Genomic DNA, 20996 nt, shown 5'->3' on the forward strand with positions numbered 1-20996 from the left:
GGAACTGAGCGGCGCGGCGAATGATAATTAGGCGAGGAGAGTCTGTCTCGCGATCCGGCGAACTCGAAGCGTAAACGCTACATGCCGGGGCCGGGAAAAAGATAATGTTCCGAATGCGTTTTCCACGAACAAAAGAAAAGAGCAGTCGAGTTCCGTTGGCCGCTTCGCCTCCTTCCTGTTTGTCTCCTGCGTCGCTTCAGACTCGGCTCCATATTTTCTTCGCCCTGTTTCTAAGTCCTCTCCAACTAAGATGCACGATCGGTAATTTAACTTTAACTCGCCGGGTCCCCGGGGAACCGACCAGACCACCGCACTCCGCTCCCGAATGCTCGCCGTGCCGAGACAGCGAAATCCACCATATTCCAGGCTGACATCCAGCACGCATATGTGCTTTCTACGCGGAGTTGCCATGCTGTATTCTCAATCCATAATTTGGGAAATCTTGCTTATTGTTCTATTATGCCCAAATAGATACAAATTATACAAATTCTTATGAAGCAGCCCGAAATAATGGTAACAAGCGAAAAATAAGGAGGGGGACGGGAAATAACACTGGAAAAAAAGGTGGACGAAGTTTGGAAATTTTAAACGCTAACACTGGAAAAAAAAACACATTGGATCTAGAGTTCAGACTCTTGAAAACATTGACAAGAAAAAATACTCTTGATTCGATCGGATTTTTGCTTGAATCAAAACGACATCCGCTTGAATTAAGAGGCTTGGTTCTTGATTTAAGCTAGATTCTGATTGAATCAAGAGTACTTTTTCTTATCGATGTTTTTCTAAGAGTTTGAACTCTAGATCCAATGTGTTTTTTTTCCAGTGACCCAAATAGATTCAAATATTTATGAAGCATCCCGAGACAATGATAACAAGCGGAATATAAAGAGGGATGGGACCAATTGGGCGAGTTTAGCTTCGAGGCCTTGAGGGTGAGGAGGATCTGATTCACCATCCGACATGATGCGATGCACACTTCACGGGGCCGAGCGATAGCGCGAGAAAAACGCGACCGTTAACGCGAAAACACGTTAAAGAGAAAGAGTTTCGAATTCTGAAATAAATCGGAAGAAAAGCTCGTCGCCATTTGTTATATCCCAAAACTAAGGATGATGTGAAAGAGGAGTGCACGAGAGTTGCGTGACATACATACATACGAGTCGCTGTTATAGCGCTCTTTGGCGCTTTGCGACACCTAATCGCCACAAAGCTCGGTCTTCCCACAGGTTATCAGGGAGTTGACACTCCCTCATCTCACTTAACACCCCCTGTCGCCAACCTCTCACTGGGCGTCCCCTACGCCTCCTCCCAGGAGGAACCCAATCAAGCATCTTTTTTGGCAGCCTCTCTTCCGTCATCCTATTGACATGACCATACCAAACAAGTTGTTTGGTTATGACGTCGAACACGATGTCATTTTCGACTTCCATTATCTGACGCACTCTATCATTACGGACCCGATCTCTCCTAGAAATTCCTGCCGACCTTCTCCAGAAATCCATCTCCGTTGCTCTTAGCATATCCTGTGTCCGTTTCTTCAGCTGCCAAACTTCACATCCGTATGTTAATATACTTTTTACTACAGCGTTGTATATCCTCCTCTTGTTATCTTTGGAAATCCGCTGATCCCAGAGGATTCCATTTAACATCGCTATAGCCTTCCTTGCTAAGGTGTTCCTTTCCCTGATAGCTTCATCCGTCCTTCCATCCTGGGTCAACCGCACTCCCAAGTACTTGAAGTGCTCGCAGCATTTGATCTGCTGCCCATCCTCCAACTCAATGCTTTGCTGATCACCACCAAAAGTCATCTTCTCAGATTTGGATATGCTGACTTCCATACCCCACTTCCGATACTCTTCTACTAGCTTGCGCATCATGTACTCCGCGTCTTCTTGATCTTGAGCAACCACCACCTGGTCATCAGCAAAGCACAGAGTGAACAGAGTTTCAAGATCACCCAAGGGGACACCCATACCAGAACACTTCCTTTTCCATTCCTTTAGCACACATTCGAGGTAAATTTTAAATAATGTTGGCGACAAACAACATCCCTGTTTTAAACCCTTAGTCACATAAAATCCCGCTGACAACCCCCCATGATACTTAATTTTGGTAAAACTCCCTTTATAAAATCGCTTGACAGCATCAATCAACCCCCCGTTAAAATTCGATTTTTCCAAGGCCTCCCAAAGTTTCACCAACGGCACACTGTCATACGCTTTCTGGAGATCCACGAAAATTAAATGCAGCTCCTGAGCTACGGCCATTTTCTTCTCAATGACCTGGACAATAACAAAGAGGTGATCTATCGTAGACCTGCCAGCTCTAAAACCAGCCTGCTCCTCTGCTTCGTGATCCTGCCATTCGTCCTCGATCTTCGCTTTCAGTATCTTCCCGTACACTTTGCTTATTGTCCCGGTCACTGAGAGCCCCCGGTAGTTGTTACAGTCGTCCTTCCTTCCCTTCTTTTTGTAGATGGCCTTGATCCAGGACTCCTTCCACTCCCTTGGTACCTCGTCACCCCTGATGCATTGCTGCATCAGTTTCCTGAGGCACTCAAAGAGCTTGGCAGTCCCGTACTTGACCAACTCAACAGGAATCCCGCCAGGACCCGGCGCTTTATCATTAATTAGCTCTTTAACCGCTTTAATTATGTCACAAGTGTGAATCTCCAAGTTGTTCATTCTTCCGTTGTCCGTGCTGCTGTCTCGAAACTCTGGGCGCCTTTCCGTCAAAAGATCTTTAAAATGATCCTCCAGTTCAGATCAGTATGATCTGCGTGACATAACGACGGAATATATTGATAAAAGATACAAGCTTGCCCTGCAGGCTGTGTTACCTAAGGAGCGACAATATCACTACTCGCACATGCTACCAACTGCTACATAATACTCCCGAGACGTTTTCACTCAAAACTGAGTTCATATTCAGTTGGAATAATACAATAACAATTAAAAAATATTGATGAAAAAACCCGACACCTGTATGTTGAGAACCAATAATTTTTATTTTTTTTTTGTTTAGCTCGATGCGAAAGTCTGATACAACACTCCGAACTTCACAATCTGCGTTTCTTCAAGTCTCTCGCTTCAAAAACGATATCACGGCACGGGTGAAAATAATTCGTAAAAGGAGTCGCGAACCCTTGCGCACTAGAATGATGTACCATATTCAACATGGCTCTCGCCACTGCGCCAAAATCGTGAAGAAGCACCATGGTCCTTATCAACGCAAGGAAAATGTGAGTATTAGCATTTTGAATTTGGTATAGCATCCTAAATATGCGCAAGTGCTTGATGGAATAACTGTTCCTACGAAATGTTAACCTGTGGTGTAGTATTGTTTTTGAAGCGGGAAACTCTAAAAACGCATGATTTTTTACGCAGATTGTGAATTTTGGATTGTACTGCAGACTTTCTTGATGCGCCCATCGTGATTTTTGAGCCATTACGTATTAGGAGGAACTCCTCTTTTGGTTTACTAAAGTTGCCAACATGCCCATGCTTTCCAACTCAGAGGGGCCATACCATCAGCAAAACTGGGTGACAGAAAAGCGAATATAAGGAAATTCTGAAATGTGCATTTTTTAAAGTGAGCTCTTGGACCGTTCTCCTTGAATATATTTCGTTAAATTACGAGTCGCATCTTTAGACTGTTGAGAACCCGAGTCACGAAGTATTGTCAACCAACGCCCTGGTTTGCCCACCATTCTCGCGGAGACACGCGATACGAGCGAAATGAATGCGACATAAAGCAAGAGACATTAGTGGTGCAGTAAAGAGATGCCGGGTGAGGATAAGGGAAAACATATGTGACTGACCGTCGTGCGAGTCGTAGAGGTATGCTATGTGGCGCCAGCCGTAGTGCTTGATGACGTCGATGATGGCCTGGTGGTAGTCCGGCCGCATGCTTATTGCGTAGTCTATCGAGCCGGAAGATGGTGACAGCACCTAGAACATAGTTAAGCGGACTTCATAAGTGCGGCGTCCGAGGATCACGGTTTTTTTTTTTTTTTTTTTTTTTTTGATTTCTTAAAAAGAGAATGCCACAGGAGTGGTGAGTAGGCGTCGCAGAGCGCCCTAGCGCGCCGTAAAAGCGGCTTATACATACGTAAAAAGAGAATGCACCGATGCACATTGACAAGAGTTTGTTTGATAATCTGCAGATTGGAAGTTTACAATTCCAATTATTATCATTAAAATAATACACTATAAAATAGCCAGGATAATCTAACGAAATCAAACACGAGAAAATGGGAAGCAAAGACGAAGAAACTGTTATTATAGAATGCCTAGAATGTTAGGGGGGTCATAGAGTCTAGGAGTTTTTATATTTTTAATTTTTGGTTTTTTTTCCCATCGGGGAGGAGGCTGAAAACACACCGAAGTATCTTAGGCATTCTTTTTGTTTTTTAGCCTTGGTTTTCTATTTCCTTGTGTTTTATTTGGTAAATATCATAAATGCGAATAACGCTGCTGTATCATCATGCAAAAAAATAAAACCATTTCATGAACAGAACATTTTACAACTCTTCCCACGAACACATACCAATTGCACCTAGAACTCCGTTTTCGCACGAACAGACTTCCGTCTAGGATGAAGCGAAGTCTGATACTCAGTTTCAGGCAGAACGGGGGGGCACATTTTTGTAACTTTGCTTACGGTTTGCATGCATGCTAAGTTGAACCCTTTGAAATTATATCGTGTGTCTGCCGTGATGACTTTATAATAATACCTTCTTTCACTTTGTGTATAAGGTAGCCGTTAGTGTCTTGATCTCCAAACCTATTTGAACAAGAAAAGCCATTCCCTAACTTTAATTGGAGCATGATGTGCAAGATTCATTTGCGTTTTGCCGCACAAATCGGCCGATTTCTAAAATAATTGGCATTTTCCAAAGCTCAATGTTTTCCTAATGTCAAGTACTATTACAAGTTCTTATAAGTTCATTCTAAACAAGGTGTAAGGAGTTTGATTCATAATCTAGAATCCGTTATTTTGAATTACGGTGGACGTGACCTGAAATGCTATCCCGGCTCGCTCGATTTTTGTGATAATCCGTATTTGGGTGTATTTTTTGACGGGGTCTGTTAAACAGTCAGACTCTCAACACTTGTTTAAAATGAAGTTGAATACTTTATTTTAACTCGAAATTTTGTATCCGACGCATGCAGCGCGAACAGTACTCGAAGTCAACGCATCATTACTCTACTCTTCGTAAGACGCGGTCGGACCAATTTAAAACGCCTTCAAGTTCGTGTGATAGTGTGCAACACACCGAAGTTGATATAGTTGTATTCTTAGGTTCGAACCTAACTCGAGCACATTTCTCTACCAAATAAGACTTGTCAACCTGTTGACAGGTGTATTGTAGCTCAAGTTATCTCGAAAATTTTTTAGTCATATTGCTCATGACAAAAATGTAAGCCTCGATCGATTTAAAAGAAAGAATTATCATTATTAATGTGGCCAATGCAATAGATCCGCTGGAAGAAAACCCTGATTCTAAACCTTCTGTAGGCTATTTTCCTATTTTCGGCGATGCCGGGCTTGAAATGTCGGCGTCGAAGTTGCCTCCAGTGGGCTGCTTGTTGAAATTGGTAGACAAAGCGATAGACAAGAATACAAAAAGTTTATGGAGGGATCTTATTGGTGGAAGCAGATGGTTGCTATGGGCAAAGAAGAGTATCACTGGGGGGAAAAAAACACATTGGATCTAGAGTCCAGACTCTTGAAAACATTCACAAGAAAAAATACTCTTGATTCAATCAGATTTAAGCTTAAATTAAAAAGAAATCCGCTCAAATTAAGAGGCTTGGTTCTTGATTTAAGCGAAAAGGCGGTTGAATCAAGAGTATTTTTTCTTGTCAATGTTTTTAAGAGGCTGGACTCTAAATCCAATCTGTTTTTTTTTTTTTTTTTTCCAGTGAGTATTAGACTAACCACCGGCAACCTACGAGACTCTATAGTTCGTCACTTATTTTCTCCCTTAGTCTATAGGAACCACCTACTTCAACCAAGAAGACCAGTCCATTCTCTCTATGTCTTCTTCGTCTATCGCTTTGTCTATCAATTTCAAAAATCACCCCGCAGTGTAACTCGATCGGTTTAGCATGGGTCCAATTATTATTCTAATGAGATTCACATAGTTGTGGATGGCGGGTCCATCATCTTAAATTCAAAACTTGCCGCTTCGTGTATCGTTCCCGACGTGAAACACAAGTATTAATACGCACGCAGTGCTTTCATTTTCAACATGCATAGCATATTCGTCGCCTCATCCTATGAGATCATTAAATCTCGCCGAAAGGAACAACAAACCGCTCTCCGTAAAGCTCATTCGTTGTTAATGAGTTTAAATGTAGCCCCCGAACCGGAATTCCGGAAAGACAACATATCGCGGAACCGAGGGCTAGAAATTAAAATTAAAGCCATTCCTTTTGATCCGGGCGGGGACTCCGTCATTTCGCACGGCATAATGACAGGATCGGCTTAAGCCTCGACTGTTGCGGAATCATTATGAGTGCGTGCGCGCGCCCCGCGGAGGGGGGGGGGGGGTGGTTAAAGTCTCATATACTAAAGTCGTAATAACGGAGGACGGTTTCTTCCATTAGACTGCTCACGATTGAAGACATCGTTTTGAAACGCGGGTGGGGGGGGGGGGGGGGAGCCGAGAGCTCATACGTATGGTTCAAGACTCTGAACAAAGCTGGCAAGATGCTCAACGAACGGAATGCTGTTGCCAACATGTTTGGCACGTTCCGACTTGGTGATTTCTCCTTTTATTAATATAATTCCGAACAGAATCTCGATGTAATTTTATTATTTCGATATTTTCACGAAACTTTTTATTACAAAAAGATAGTTGAATGGATCCTCTTCGTCTGATTTATTTATTTTTCATTTATCCCACGTGTACATTTTTTCTTTAAACAAACATTATTATACAGGAAAAGCACTGCTAGAATCATAAAATTGTGAGGCAGGTTTTACGGTCACGTTTCACGGAAAGAAACCAAAGAAAATGAATCAACAAAAAACATCAAAGCTTGCCCCAACTTTTCCGCATGCGACCGAGAAAAAGAAATTAACATACTTATTTAAACTTTTGTACTGACATGTCACATAAAACTAAACTGAGGTTGGTTACATCTAATTCCAACTGATCTATTGATGAAGGAGGGGTATAATAGTTAGGGGATGTTCCACGCAGCCAGTTGTGCAGCACTACTGTTGATTTGACAACTAAATTTCGAATTTAGCTTTAGATGTAGTTGCGTAATCTTCGTCTCGTTAGATAAGTCAAGAGAGTGCTCGAGCTCCTGCACCACATCAAGGTACCAATCGACGAAGGAGTTTTTTTTTGAAAAATTGTCGTAGGGTTTTTTATTTTTTAAATTTTTTGGTTTTTAATGGTTTTTAAGTTTTTATACCAATTAAAAGTTTTATCATTTTTTAAAATTTTTTTCAAATGTTTTTTTAAGAACAAAGGACGGAAGCACAGCTAGATGTTTAGCACCACACTCTTTTTTATACACAATGAGTTCCCTAAACATGTCCCTTATATTAAATGCAAACCAGTGTTTAAACTCCTCGTCATTCATTGAGTCAATTAACTTGAAATCTAAAAAACACTTTCCTTTATTCTTTTCAAGGTTATAATAGTAATGGTACATTAAATCACTGACGCATTTTTGTTCATCTGCTTCTACTACGCGCGCTTGATTTGTTTGACTAGTGGCCAGTAATCGATAATACCTACACGTGCATGACACATTCGTGAGTTCTCTTTGACCCATACCTTATAATTCATCAAAAGCGCCTCACGGATCTCCTCTGGAACACGTATTAATGTATCGCCGGTGGGACATCCAAAAGTACAGCAATGGTGTGAATTACCACCTTTCCTGTATAGGTACGGTGTATCAAGATTTGGATTTGGACGCATCCAAAGGTACAGCAATGATGTGAATTACCACCTTTCTTGTATAGGTACGACGCATCCAAAGGTACAGCAATGATGTGAATTACCACCTTTCTTGTATAGGTACGGATAGATCCGGTTCAAGATTAGGATTTGGACATCCGAAGGTACAGCAATGGTGTGAATTACCACATTTCCTGTATAGGCAATAGGTCCGGCGTATCAAGATTTGAATGACCATCCAAACAAATATCCTAACCAGAGAGTCGTCCGCAGTTACACAAAGATTATAACATATACTTCACAACTAGGTAGTGGCGCACTTAATGCATCAACAGGGATGTGCGCTTCAACGAAACACGAGTTCGTCGCACGTAGTTGATACGGAAGAGAGCGTTGGTAATATTTGTGGCCGAAGTAATAATGAAGGCATTATTAGTTACGAATGAATTTCTTGTGCTATCAAGTTCTATGTGCTTTCCGCACAATTTCTACTCCACAACATCAATCGGAATTCAAATAAATCGGAAGCAATTTTTTCTTTGGGTGTTGGTGATGACACCATTCAAAATAGCAACTAGTTCAATAAGATCTTTGTAAACTATTTCAGGATAGGCATTCGATAAATTTCTATTAGGCAATTATTGTCAATCGATAAACAACCTGATAAGGAACTTTTTGCTGAGAATTTTATCAAAGTTTTACTTTTTTCTGAGGCATTGCGAAACCTCTGATGTAAGCCGTTTTTATTTTCACGTTTCGCTGAGTAAGGTAAAATAACAATTGCCGCCGAATAGCAACTTAAAATTCTGTTCCCCATTGCCTGGGTACTAATTTCAATGGCGCACCCCGGTACTTATTTATTTTACCCCGAAATCTTCGAGCCGCTTGGAACAACAAAAGTAAACATACGATCACGTTCCCTGCTTTTTCTCAAAAATAAGAAGATGCGAACACAGCGGGTGCTTTTAAAAAGCTTTTCCTTTCTCCTTTAGTCTCTTGACACTTACCCGCCGAGCCCTCAAATCAAATCATGCGTCGCACACCGGGTTGCGTGAGACTCGCGTAGAGTTAAATCAGGTGCCCACACAAACTTTTACCGAGATTCGAGGAATATATTCACTTTTTCTGGACGTTTTTGTGGGGAAAATATTTGACGAGTTACATGGTAAAAGTTTTAAAGTTGGTTTAATGCTCACGCCTCTTAAAATTTAATCATCAGCTTATACTCACAGACAGAATGAAACATTGAAATCGATATCACACAAAGCGAAAAGAAATTAAGTGATTTAGAGTATTATGAACCTCATTTTGTGATTATAAATTTTTGGTGTTATTGTTGCTACCGGACTTTTTTCGTTGTTATAAAGTGCCAAAAAATTTGGAATCGAAATTTTTAGAAGAACAGGACACCTAATTAAACTCTTAGCAAGGCTTATCCAACAACTGTGCCAAAGTCACAGTTAGACTAGTGGGTAGTAAAATTTAACAGATAAAGACCATGTCCATACAGGGCAATTAAGTACAACCCCAAAATTTACTATTTCTGGCACATGAAATTATTGTCACTATTCAGAGTTGAAATAGAAACTGATTGGAGTTTGACCGACGTGTTGTTAGACAGATAGTTGGTATTATTTTCACCAACGTGCATTAGAATTCAGTTGGAAACTGAAAACCTCTTAACAGAGGAAAAACCCCCATTTTAGCATATTTTTTCCGCGAATAAAGGTGCTGTTTGATGCTAGTAGTTAAATTCTCAGTTACTTCACTGTGACATGTGGGACTTGAAGTTTTCGTGAAAATACATAAGGTGAGTTCAGAAATTATTCGCAGTTACTTGTGGGACACCTAGTTTTCGTTGAAATCACACTATGGTAAATGACGAAATTATTCAGATACTTTACTGTAACTTGTGGGACATTAAGTTTTCGTGACAGTTACATTTTGGTCGATCAAGGAAATTTTCTGTCGATAGAGGCACATTAATATTGTACCTCGAGTGGGGTATTTACTGTTTCCGCACACGATATCAAATTGTACAGCCTGTGACGTGGATGCGGGCCCTGGCACCGGCACTAGGAACAAAATGAGGACGACGCGGCTCCCGTTCCATGTCCGTCGAAAGTCTCGGGATTCGGAACTTTTTTGCTCCGATTTCTCCTACTCCCTGCCCGTCGAAAATTCCGGGATTCTGTTAAAATGGACCACTAGACAAGGTACGAATTTCAGCATTCTGATACATGATTCTTAACCAAAATTTCACGTAGAATACGACGCGCATAACGAAAATTACCGAAATTAACTCCTAACTAAGATATTTAATGATTATTGATGCGTGAATTCAAACCACCCACTCATGAAAACTCAATGCTCTGCGTGATTCACATCGCGCGCTAAACGTTATCATGACAGTCTCTGCGATATAAAAATCTGACAACCTCAATCTTGACGCTTTGGTTCAGCCGTATCAAATTGCTTATAGTTTGAACAACACATGGTGGGAAATGAACATTACTCGATTGAGAAGGTTGTTGAAACCGTTGTAGTGCGCGATTTGACTCACGTAGAGCTTTGAGTTTCTTGTGAGCGGGCAGTTCAAATCCCTCGTAACCAATGTGGCATAAAAACGTTAATATTTTCGTTTGGAGTTTGTTTCATTAGTTTTCGTTGCGCAAATCGTGTTCTACGTGAAATTCTGGTTAAGAAACATGTATCAGAATGCTTGAATTCGTACCTTGTCTAGTGGTCCATTGCTTCAAAAGTTTTGAGAAAGTCCCGCAAAATGCGAAATATGCGGAACATTTTGGAAATTTTCAAAGTACCGGGGAAAAGCAAGGAAAATCTCAAACGTTCCAAAATTCTATTCTTGTTTCGGAAAATGGGAGCATTGGAGGACGATTTGAACGTGAGTTCGTTCCGGACGTTTCTGTCTGTAAATACAACGCAAGGCAACGTGATTGCGCATGCCAATTACTGTTAGTGCCCAGTGATTGTAATTTTAGTACACAGAGGGAAAAAAGGAGGTGTTTGCATTTCGGGCATCTTGGAATTTTTTTGACCTTTATCATCGATTTCCTTGGAAATGGTGTAATTTATGGAAAAAAGTCATTCTGTATGAAGTGCTTGAAATTATATCATGAGTTGATATAAGCAAAAAAATGGGACATTATGGTCCGTTTTTCATACTTCGAATTCCGGATTTCGCTGGCCAGGTTGTACCGACCTACGTCACGGGGGTAAATAAACCTCAAGATGCAAACGCCTCCATTTTCTCTCTATGATTTTAGTAATGCAACGCACGCGAAAAACCCTTCATGGCCCACCGAGCGACGCCCGCTCAAAAAGCGGGGGGAAGAAAGCGATTCCGAAGGGCACGACGCGAAGGCACCGAGCGAGGGGCTTCAATAAATGTAATCAAACGTGTATTAAGATTATTGAATGAGAGCCGAACGCCGAACGTCAATGTCAACAACGATTATTATTAGCGAAGCATCTCGATCACATCCCCGGTGCCTCTCCGCCGAGCCCGCGGTGCTTTCCGCGAGTGGCGCTTTCCCTCCTGTTTACGTCAAACAACGCAGCGATGTCGCGCCGGCTGCCTACCCTGAAGGGGCCGCGCCAAGCGCACGCTGAACCAACTACGGCCGGTTTACCCTCTGGACTTTTTCGGCTCAGTCTGGATGCGTCAGTTGTTCGAATGCGTCATTCTGCAGCCGGCAGATCATTGAAATTTATAAATAAAATGATAGTCATAGAAAACGAAGGGAGAATTAAGCGATCCGATTCGTGAGGGAGAGTCATTGCTTTGGCCAAAGGAAGTAAATAATAGACTAAGGGGCAACACACGAGAGATCCTATCGTTAGTCCATTCTTTCCTTTCTTGGTCTCAGTAAGAAACACCCCTGTGAACTAATAGGATCGCTCCATTGTTCTTCTGTTTTCTCTGTCTATTGCTTCTAGTAATCAATCCGTAGTACGTCTGGCCCGGATGCAAGTAGATACCCTCCACTGTTATCTCCTTCATAATGGAAACTTCGATTGGATGACCAAATCTTTATCAATGGGAAATAGAAATGAAATATAGTTGTAGTATAATTTAAGATTGGATTTTTTTTTTAAATTTCATCTTTCAATCTCTCGCTATCCCAGGATTTGTTGAAGTCGGAGACTTCCAGAAAGAAGCCCGAAGAATGATACACTGTTTGTTCTTTGATTGTGAGGACCTGCGCTCTGCCTTTGCTTTTGGGAGAGGCTGATCCAACATGGCGCTTTTTAGCTCGAATATCACTTAGACATACCGTCTTTTCTGCGCACACGGGCCGAATCCAGTAAGAAGCCCGAAGAATTATACACCGTTTGTTCTTTGGTTGTGAGGACCTGCGCTCTGCCTTTGCTTTTGGGAAAGGCTGATCAACATCGCGCTTTTTAGCTCGAAAATCACTTAGACATACCGTCTTTTCTGGGCACACAGGCCGAATCCAGTGAGAAGCCCGAAGAATTATACACTGTTTGTCCTTTGGTTGTGAGGACCTGCGCTCTGCCTTTGCTTTTGGGAAAGGCTGAAACAACATTGCGCTTTTTAGCTCGAAAATCACTTAGACATACCGTCTTTTCTGGGCACACAGGCCGAATCCAGTAAGAAGCCCGAAGAATCATACACTGTTTGTTCTTTGGTTGTGAGGACCTGCGCTCTACACTGTTTGTTCTTTGGTTGTGAGGACCTGCGCTCTGCCTTTGCTTTTGGGAAAGGCTGAAGCAACATTGCGCTTTTTAGCTCGAAAATCACTTCGTCATACCGTCTTTTCTGGGCACACAGGCCGAAAGTTCCGGGTACTGTAGCCGTAGCTTCGATTGCTCCGGATGCTACGCCCGAAACTTTCGGCCTGTGAGCCCGGACCGCGGATAATATGTTCATATAGCCCGTAGGCATAGCTTCCATGGCTGCAGTTTTCTTCAGTGTATACCTCGAAAAAGTTGTACAAATTGCGATCACCTGGAGGGGTTATCAAGGTTCCTTCAATTTGCGAGCGGTGCTGGATTCGATCCAAGCGCATCCCGGAATCGAGCGAGATCCGCCCGGCCCTAAATCCCCAGGAACGACCCGGAGTGGGTCACGGGGGAAGCATAAATCCCGGGCGCAGCGTTTTAAAAGCGCCGAATAAATTTCTCCGCCGGGCGCGGGCGTGGCGCTCCGGGTTCAGCGCCGTCAGCGACTCTCGAAAAAAGGTCGCGGAAGGCGCGGAATTATAAGCAGCCGAGCTCTAAAAACTAATCTTCGTTATTCAAGGGGCGCGCCGCGGGTATTGTCCGGTCAGCGTCAGTGTCCAGCGCCCCCTCCCCCCCCGGCCGGCCCCGGAGGGGTGGCGGAGGCGCTCATCGTCTCGCGAAGAGGGAGCTCATCGAGACGGCGAGATTTTGACGCAATCTTGATTTACACTGTTACACGGAATCGCGCCCGGCGATAAATCACGAGCACGCCGGACCAAGCATAATACTCGGCTGACTAGAATCAACTCGACTGAGAGACCGACCCTCCCCACACCCACCCCACCCATGCCGACGGCGCACATCGGTCCCCGAGTGAGGCTATGTCTAATGACGGTGGGGCACACACATAGACTAAACTCAGATTTGTTAAAAGGGGCGATATTCTTCACAAGTTTAGATAATTAATAAAACACTTTTAAAACATGTAAAAAAAAAGAAAAAAATTAACGACCCCCAACTCATCCATGCCGACGGCGCACATTGGTCCTGCAGTAATGCTTTGTCTAATGGCTGTGGGGCACACACATAGACGAACCTCGGATTTATAAGAGGTGGCGATATTCCGCACAAGTTAAAATAATTAATAAAACCATTAAAAAACATGTGAAAAAGAAGATAAAAACTTACGACCCCCACACCATCAATGCCGACGGCGCACATTGGTCCTAGAGTAAAGCTATGTCTAATGGCTGGGGGGCACACATAGACTAACCTCAGATTTATTAGAGGGGGCGATATTCCGCACAAGCTAAGATAATTAATAAATAAAACAATTTTAAAAACCTCGAAAAAAGAAAATAGAACAAATAATCACGACGACTTTTTAATTGACGAGCATACGCATTTCGGACATGCGGCTCATCATCGGCTCACTAAAGAGATATGTGTTGCTTCTGAAATAAGCAAAAAAAGTCTGTTTCTTTTTGTGTAACGTAGTGAAGTAAGTCCCTTCCAATTAATGCCTATCACTAATGCATTTTTTATGCCTACGCAGAATGACATTGATCCAACCAAATCCTATCTCATCTACTTTCATACATCTTCTTTCTTTTTTCAGCTGACATGAGCGTTCTAAGAATAATAAAGCCTTGGATACGGCAGTATTTAAACGACCATATAGTCGATCACTCGGTAGATTTAATTGAAGAGCAGCTGAGTGTGGAAAAGGTAGGGACCATTCCGCACTGTTAACTCTGTACAGGGTAACAATAACTTCCTGCCCTTCCTGTTAAAAGGCATAGCCGCATTGTTTTATTTTATTTTATTTTTATTTCTATATACCTTAGTTACAGCAGGAATTTACCTAATGATTCGGTTTAAATGAGCCATAGTAAATTCAAAAGTAGAATAAATCCATTGTTTGGATTTTAGGTCCTGCTGTTAAGCATTCCAGCCTTCCGCAGGATGCGCCTTTCGTTGTGGTAAAAATGGTATAATTTCCTCTCCGCACAGGTCCTCTTCTTCCCCTCCATCGCAAATGGAACATACCAATCTGACTTGTCTTTGATGGTTTGAAATTCCTTGACCATGGAAAGCAGCTAATTTACAGTTGGAAATTTTTGTGCAATTTTTCATCTCATTTATTATCAAGAGGAAAATGTGAGCATGCTGCATGCGATCTCCCGCGAAAATTATGAAATAATTCTTTAAATCAAAGAGTGCACACGAAAACAGTAAGTATTCGCGGTAATCCTAATAAACATCCAGGGAAAAAATGTAACAATGGAACATCCGATAACCCCCCCCCCCCCCCTCTTTCACGTATTAACACTGTTAGAGATTGCAGCTTGTCGAGAATAAGAAGAAATGAAAGTTCAGTTTCTGTACCAGAAGAAGTTCGCTTGAAGGTTCACATTCGAGTCACTGGAGTCATATAATTGGACTTTAGATGATGTCTTAATTCAGCGAGTCAATGGACGACGTGGACGACTGGATTACGGTCAGGGGTGGAGGAATACCGTGGGGCTCCCCAATGGAGATGTTGCATGTGTGAGGAATTTGCGATTTGACTGTAGATTCTTATTTAAAAGCTCGCGAGAAACACGATGGTGCCCCTGGTTTTCTCTGAAATCAACTCCCAAGCTCTAAAAAAGCTCTCAAGTTGAGGCCAAAATGGAGGGCATATCCCACCCTACCCTAAGAGTCCACGTCTACATCAGGACAAACCCTCCATGCGAAGATAGGGAGCAAATACATCAGCAGGGTTTCCGTGTTTTCAGTTTTAGAGTCCCCAAATAAAGTGGCAGCCCTGTCAATGTACTTGCTCCCTATCTTTGCATGGAGAGTTTGTCTTGATGTAGAGGTGGACTCTCATAGCGTGGGATATCCCCTCCATTTTGGCCTCACTTTGAGAGCTTTTTTTGAGCTTGGGAGTTGATTTCAGAGAGAACTAGTGGGACCATCGTGTTTCTCGCGAACTTTTACATCATAATCAGCAGTCAAATCGCAAATTCCTCACACATGCAACATCTCCATTTCACCTGAAGTTCCCGAAAATTTTAAGGAAAAATATCCATTTCTTTCCTCAAAAATTAACATTTTATTCAAGAAAATTTGGCAACTCTCGAATGTTCATACGGCGTTCTCTTCGTATCTCCATTCACGAGGAATTTCACGAGCCCGTGGATCCGGCAGAAAGCACAGTGGGCAAGTTACAAGGGGGCCCCGGACTTTTGGATAACCCTGTATGTCTCATTTACGTGGATACGAGTCGGCCACGATCCCGGCAACATGGCAAGGCCCTCAAGGTCCCCGGCACAAAGCCCTCTTTACCACGAATCAAAGCCCTGGATGTAATGATGCCTCGCTGAAACCGCTCGGAAGGTGCGTCGGGCACGGAGTCGGTTTCCTCTCGCACTACTCCGCCCGATTGAAAGGTTGTCGAGATAAGACCGACAGAAAGCCCCGCAGGTAACTCGGGGTCGGATCCCTCAAAAAGGAGCATTAATAATTTCTTTTGAAAAACTAATTACCCTCTCCCCGGCCATCAACGGAATTAATGAAGTTGTAATTGGAGACGTATTATTTACAGTAAATTAAAAGCATTAAGTTCCCGACGGTGCCCCGGTCCCGGTTCCTCTCAGACGGGCTATTTTGCTCCTTGTTTGCGTCCTAATTAGCTCAAGTTTGATGCATTCAATCGGGAACGCGCTCCTCGCTCAGGGAACCGGTTCCCGCCGTCAATGAGACCTCGGGAAACTTCGCTGGCCTCTCCTCGTAGACAATGCCGCAGCACTTGTTATTTGAGCTCCAAGCTCTCCTCGAGCAGTGCTCCCATTTTCCGGAACTCTTCAGGTTTTCCTGAAATTTTGCGGAACTTTTGAAATTCCCAAGATTTTCCGGATCTTTTGTATTTTCCAAAATTTTCTCGGAACGTGTGGTCAAATGTAAATGGAATTCCGGAACTTTTAACGGTCACGGAGTGGGTGTTTTCCGGAAATTTTCCGGAACTTTTGAAATTCCCAAGATTTTCCGGATCTTTTGTATTTTCCGAAATTTTCTCGGAACGTGTGGTCAAATGTAAATGGAATCCCGGAACTTTAAGGGTCACGGAGTGGGGGTTTTCCTGAAATTCCCAAGATTTTCGGGATCTTTTGCATTCTTCGAAATTGTCTCGGAACTTGTGGTAAAATGTAAATGGAATCCCGAAACTTTTAAGGGTCACGGAGTGGGGGTTTTCCTGAAATTTTGCGGAACTTTTGAAATCCCCAAGATTTTCCGGATCTTTTGTATTTTCCAAAATTTTCTCGGAACGTGTGGTCAAATGTAAATGGAATTCCGGAACTTTTAACGGTCACGGAGTGGGTGTTTTCCGGAAATTTTCCGGAACTTTTGAAATTCCCAAGATTTTCCATCTTTTGTATTTTCCGAAATTTTCTCGGAACGTGTGGTCAAATGTAAATGGAATCCCGGAACTTTAAGGGTCACGGAGTGGGGGTTTTCCTGAAATTCCCAAGATTTTCGGGATCTTTTGCATTCTTCGAAATTGTCTCGGAACTTGTGGTAAAATGTAAATGGAATCCCGAAACTTTTAAGGGTCACGGAGTGGGGGTTTTCCTGAAATTTTCCGGAACTTTTGAAATCCCCAAGATTTTCCGGATCTTTTGCATTTTCCGAAATTTTCTCGGAACGTGTGGTCAAATGTAAATGGAATCTCAGAACTTTTGACGGTCACGGAGTGGGAGAAATTGGAACAAATAAGTTCCGAATCCCTATCGCCTATAATGCGAGCTTCATTCGTGGTCCAAAGAGCGTATAAAGGTTCAGTTACACGATCAAATTGAGCAATCAAACTGAAGCTCTGATTGGTGGAAAAAGACCTGAGGTGAAAATACGACCAATGAGAGGCCCAATTCGATGGCTCAATTTGATCGTGTAACTGGACCTTATGAATTAAGCGAATTATCCAAGAAAACACTTTTAAACGCGGTCGAAGACCTCGGTGCAGATATGGCAGGGTGTTATTATCTCCTTTTCCCCCTTAAATCAGTCGAATGACTTATCCACATCCACTAGGTTAGTTTACATTCAGAGTCCAAGCCAGAAAAATCAATTTTCAGGTAGTGACTTAAACGGACTCTCGTTTTTGCAAATGCTGGAGCACTTGTCAATTGACCGGCAAGTTCTGCTCTTTTAACGAACATCACTCTATGGTGAATGAAACACCTTGTCAGCGTAACGATTGCAAGCATTTGATTTTACAGCTTCCATTGATATAATTTTGAATGAGTTCAATTTACGAGGAAAACTATAGTCGCAAAGAAGTAAACTCACCTTTTCAGGAAACCAGGGTGTAACGAAAGGCATTTCAAAAGTGTTGCTGTAGGAGTGCAACGTGTCGAACGAATCGGAGCTGACCGCCCCCAGCATGGCAAACACTCCTCTGGAGAACTGATTGCAAACTGTGAACATAGAAAACGAACATATACTTAAGATTTTCTCTTGATAGTGCAGTCACGGACATGTCACATCTGGAATTTACTGTCTGATCTTTCTCTGCATCCTTCATTGATGTACTCATGACCAGAAACGGTTTTCCTTGGATCTTAGGAGATCCAGAAATTAGCTCCAATCTAGTTTGCAGCCATGGACTGGACATGTCACATCTGGAATTTACTGTCTGATCTTTCTCTGCATCCTTCACTGATGTACTCATGACCAGAAACGAGTTTCCTTGGATCTTCGGAGATCCAGAAATTAGCTCCAATCTAGTTTGCAGCCATGGACTGGACATGTCACATCTGGAATTTACTGTCTGATCTTTCTCTGCATCCTTCATTGATGTACTCATGACCAGAAACGGTTTTCCTTGGATCTTAGAAGATCCAGAAATCAGCTCCAGTCTAGTTTGTTTCAGCGCGGGAAGAGTTATACCTCAGAGCTTAAATTATAGCGATGATCGCCTCCGCACTTTAAGTTAAACTGGGTTTTACGGGGACCTTTTAAAAGGAGAAATAACCTCGGTTATTGAAGGTTCAATGTCCTTCTATAAGGTCCCCAAAAAACCTAGTTTAACTTACGATTAGCGTGCGGAAAGCCACCATCGCGATAATTTAAGCCCAGAGGTATAACTCTAGCAGTAGCGTGGCGTGAATTGCGATGTATCGATTGTTATGCCATTTAAACCTATGGTAAAGAATCGATTGTAAAGGTGTTCGTCTCGAACACCCGGTTCTTCGATCATTTTCCGTAGGCTCAAATGCAAATCAATCGATTTATCGCAAAGCACGCCATGCCACTGGATTCCAGAGTCAGGCCAGTGATGGTCAAGCGGAAGATCATCTTCAAAGTGCAGTGTTCGAGTGCACCGCCCTTTGATGCAACGTTCGGACCTTTCACGCGCGAAAGACGCAGTAAGGACATTAGTTGGACGGAAGAGAGCCCATTGCGCTCATCGGCGCATGGTGGCAGAAAACCCGGGCGAAAAATTCCACTTGGCTTCCTGAGACCGAGTCCTGCCCTGTTCAGCGCTCCTCTAGATTGGGTGGCGATCCAGCTGTCTGGATGTCGACGCGCCTAGTCGAGTTTCAAACCCATCGTTGAGTACGTATCGAAGTCTCTTATCCACAATCCATTTCATAATGCCAAGATAGAGATCGTATCAAGCCATAGTCGCCGCGAATAAAGAACAAGCCGATCCGGGACCCACGCCGCCGCGTGAGAAAACTCGGGAAACTTGCAATATCCGCAAAAGTTGCGACGTCGACATCGGGATTAAGCCTCACGCCACAACTAGAACAAGATCAACTGGTCACCTGCCCAAAGTATCGCAAATGACTTCCGACGTTTCAAAATTCTCTTATTCTTTTTTTTTTTTTTTACAGAAAAATTGTTGGTTGAGTCTGTTTGAAAATTTCACTGAATTCTATCGGCAGCACAAGGAAAATCAGTGAAATCTTTGGACAGCGGCCGAAGTACGCTGGCCGACTGATTTCGAGCATTGCCGCGTGTAAGTGTGCAAAAACAATCTTACTCACTTGGGATGAGGGACAGTCGATTTAATCAATTATACTGAGGCCGTGTTTATACAGCATTTGACTCTTGATCGCTTCGCGATTGCGCTCATTTGATCCGAGACTGCGACTTGACGGGGATTTGATTAAGGTACGAAAAGAGTCTGGAGGTAAAACTATACTTTTCTTTTTTTCTACGCTATTCACAATGTAACAACCTTTTTTCTGTTTGAACTCTTTCCATGGAAACCCCCACGACCGTGACCCAACCCGTCTCAGCTGATGGTGACTACATTGGCGGGAACATCGCGTAGCGTCGCAGTACTTGTGAAATAATGAAATACAAATTAACCCGTGATCGAACAACCTCTAAGTAGACGAAAAATACGTACCTCCGAGAGGTGTATTTTTATCGTGTATTTAGTTGAACCATAATGAACAATCATGATAGACCCATTCTCAGGTCGTACATGACTGGAGTCTCTGTACGCGTTCAAACGATTATACCATTTCGAAAAACTGAATACGCGCTCACAATGGGGACTTCTAAAAACACACGAGGAACTGGAAAACACCGAGGCCCGGCTGATGTTGAGTGCTATCACTACGAAATTTTGATCAGCTGGTTTTCGGATCCCCCTGAGTGCCCTCTTATGTTTTATCAGGAGCGTTGGGGGAAGTGGACTACTCGGGTTACTTCTTGACTTAACACTTGCGGGTTTACAAAATCAAATACAATTTAAAACCAATAAATATTACCTTGGAGATTTGCTTCCAAATTTGAACCAAAAACTTCCATAGTAGTCTTTTTCTATGTTGGAAAATGTCCAGAATATATTTGACTTTTACTTCAACGCTTTCTCCTCTCACTAAAAAGCGAGCAGAACAATCGCAGTTCGGAATTGTGTCCCTCCAAGGTTTCTTGCCGTTTTCACTTTTTGTTTTCCTTTTGAGGACATGAAAATTACACACATATTAAATGATAAGTAACAATTTTGTCCCCACCAATATTCCTAACTTTACCAGTCACCTAACGATATGTTGGTAATGCGCTGCTTTACTTCCGAGTTTCTCGGTTGAGGAGAGTTTCTTGTGTTCTTTTTGAAGTCAGGAAATGCTACGCAAAATAGGCCCTTCTTCTTTCCACATGCCAGCATTTGTAGATGCATTTGACCTTTTTATTAATTTGCCGTCTGTGTATAATTATTCGAAAAGTATTTCAGATATGTCTCTGCCTTTTTCGGGCATTTTACCTCCACTATACATAATCGTCCAGAATACCGTCTGGAGAGGCTCCGAAAATTGGTTGGGTTTGCAGGACCTTGAAACCTGGTTTCTTCCTGCGATTT

At 42.7% G+C, this 20996-nt stretch overlaps 1 protein-coding gene across 1 annotated transcript in view; it reads right to left on the bottom strand.

The window, feature by feature from the left end:
* The window catches only part of LOC109036963 (glutamate receptor 1), a 567301-nt gene that overhangs the window by 114519 nt on the left and 431786 nt on the right, over positions 1–20996 (bottom strand). Inside the window, exons 3-4 of the mRNA XM_072302018.1 lie at positions 17969–18096; positions 3821–3950 (exon numbers count right to left, since the gene is read on the bottom strand). Of these exons, the coding sequence (XP_072158119.1) occupies positions 3821–3950; positions 17969–18096 (258 nt within the window). The remainder of the gene's footprint in view (positions 1–3820; positions 3951–17968; positions 18097–20996) is intronic.

Source organism: Bemisia tabaci, chromosome 6 (assembly GCF_918797505.1).
Source record: "Bemisia tabaci chromosome 6, PGI_BMITA_v3".
Lineage (NCBI taxonomy): Eukaryota > Metazoa > Arthropoda > Insecta > Hemiptera > Aleyrodidae > Bemisia > Bemisia tabaci.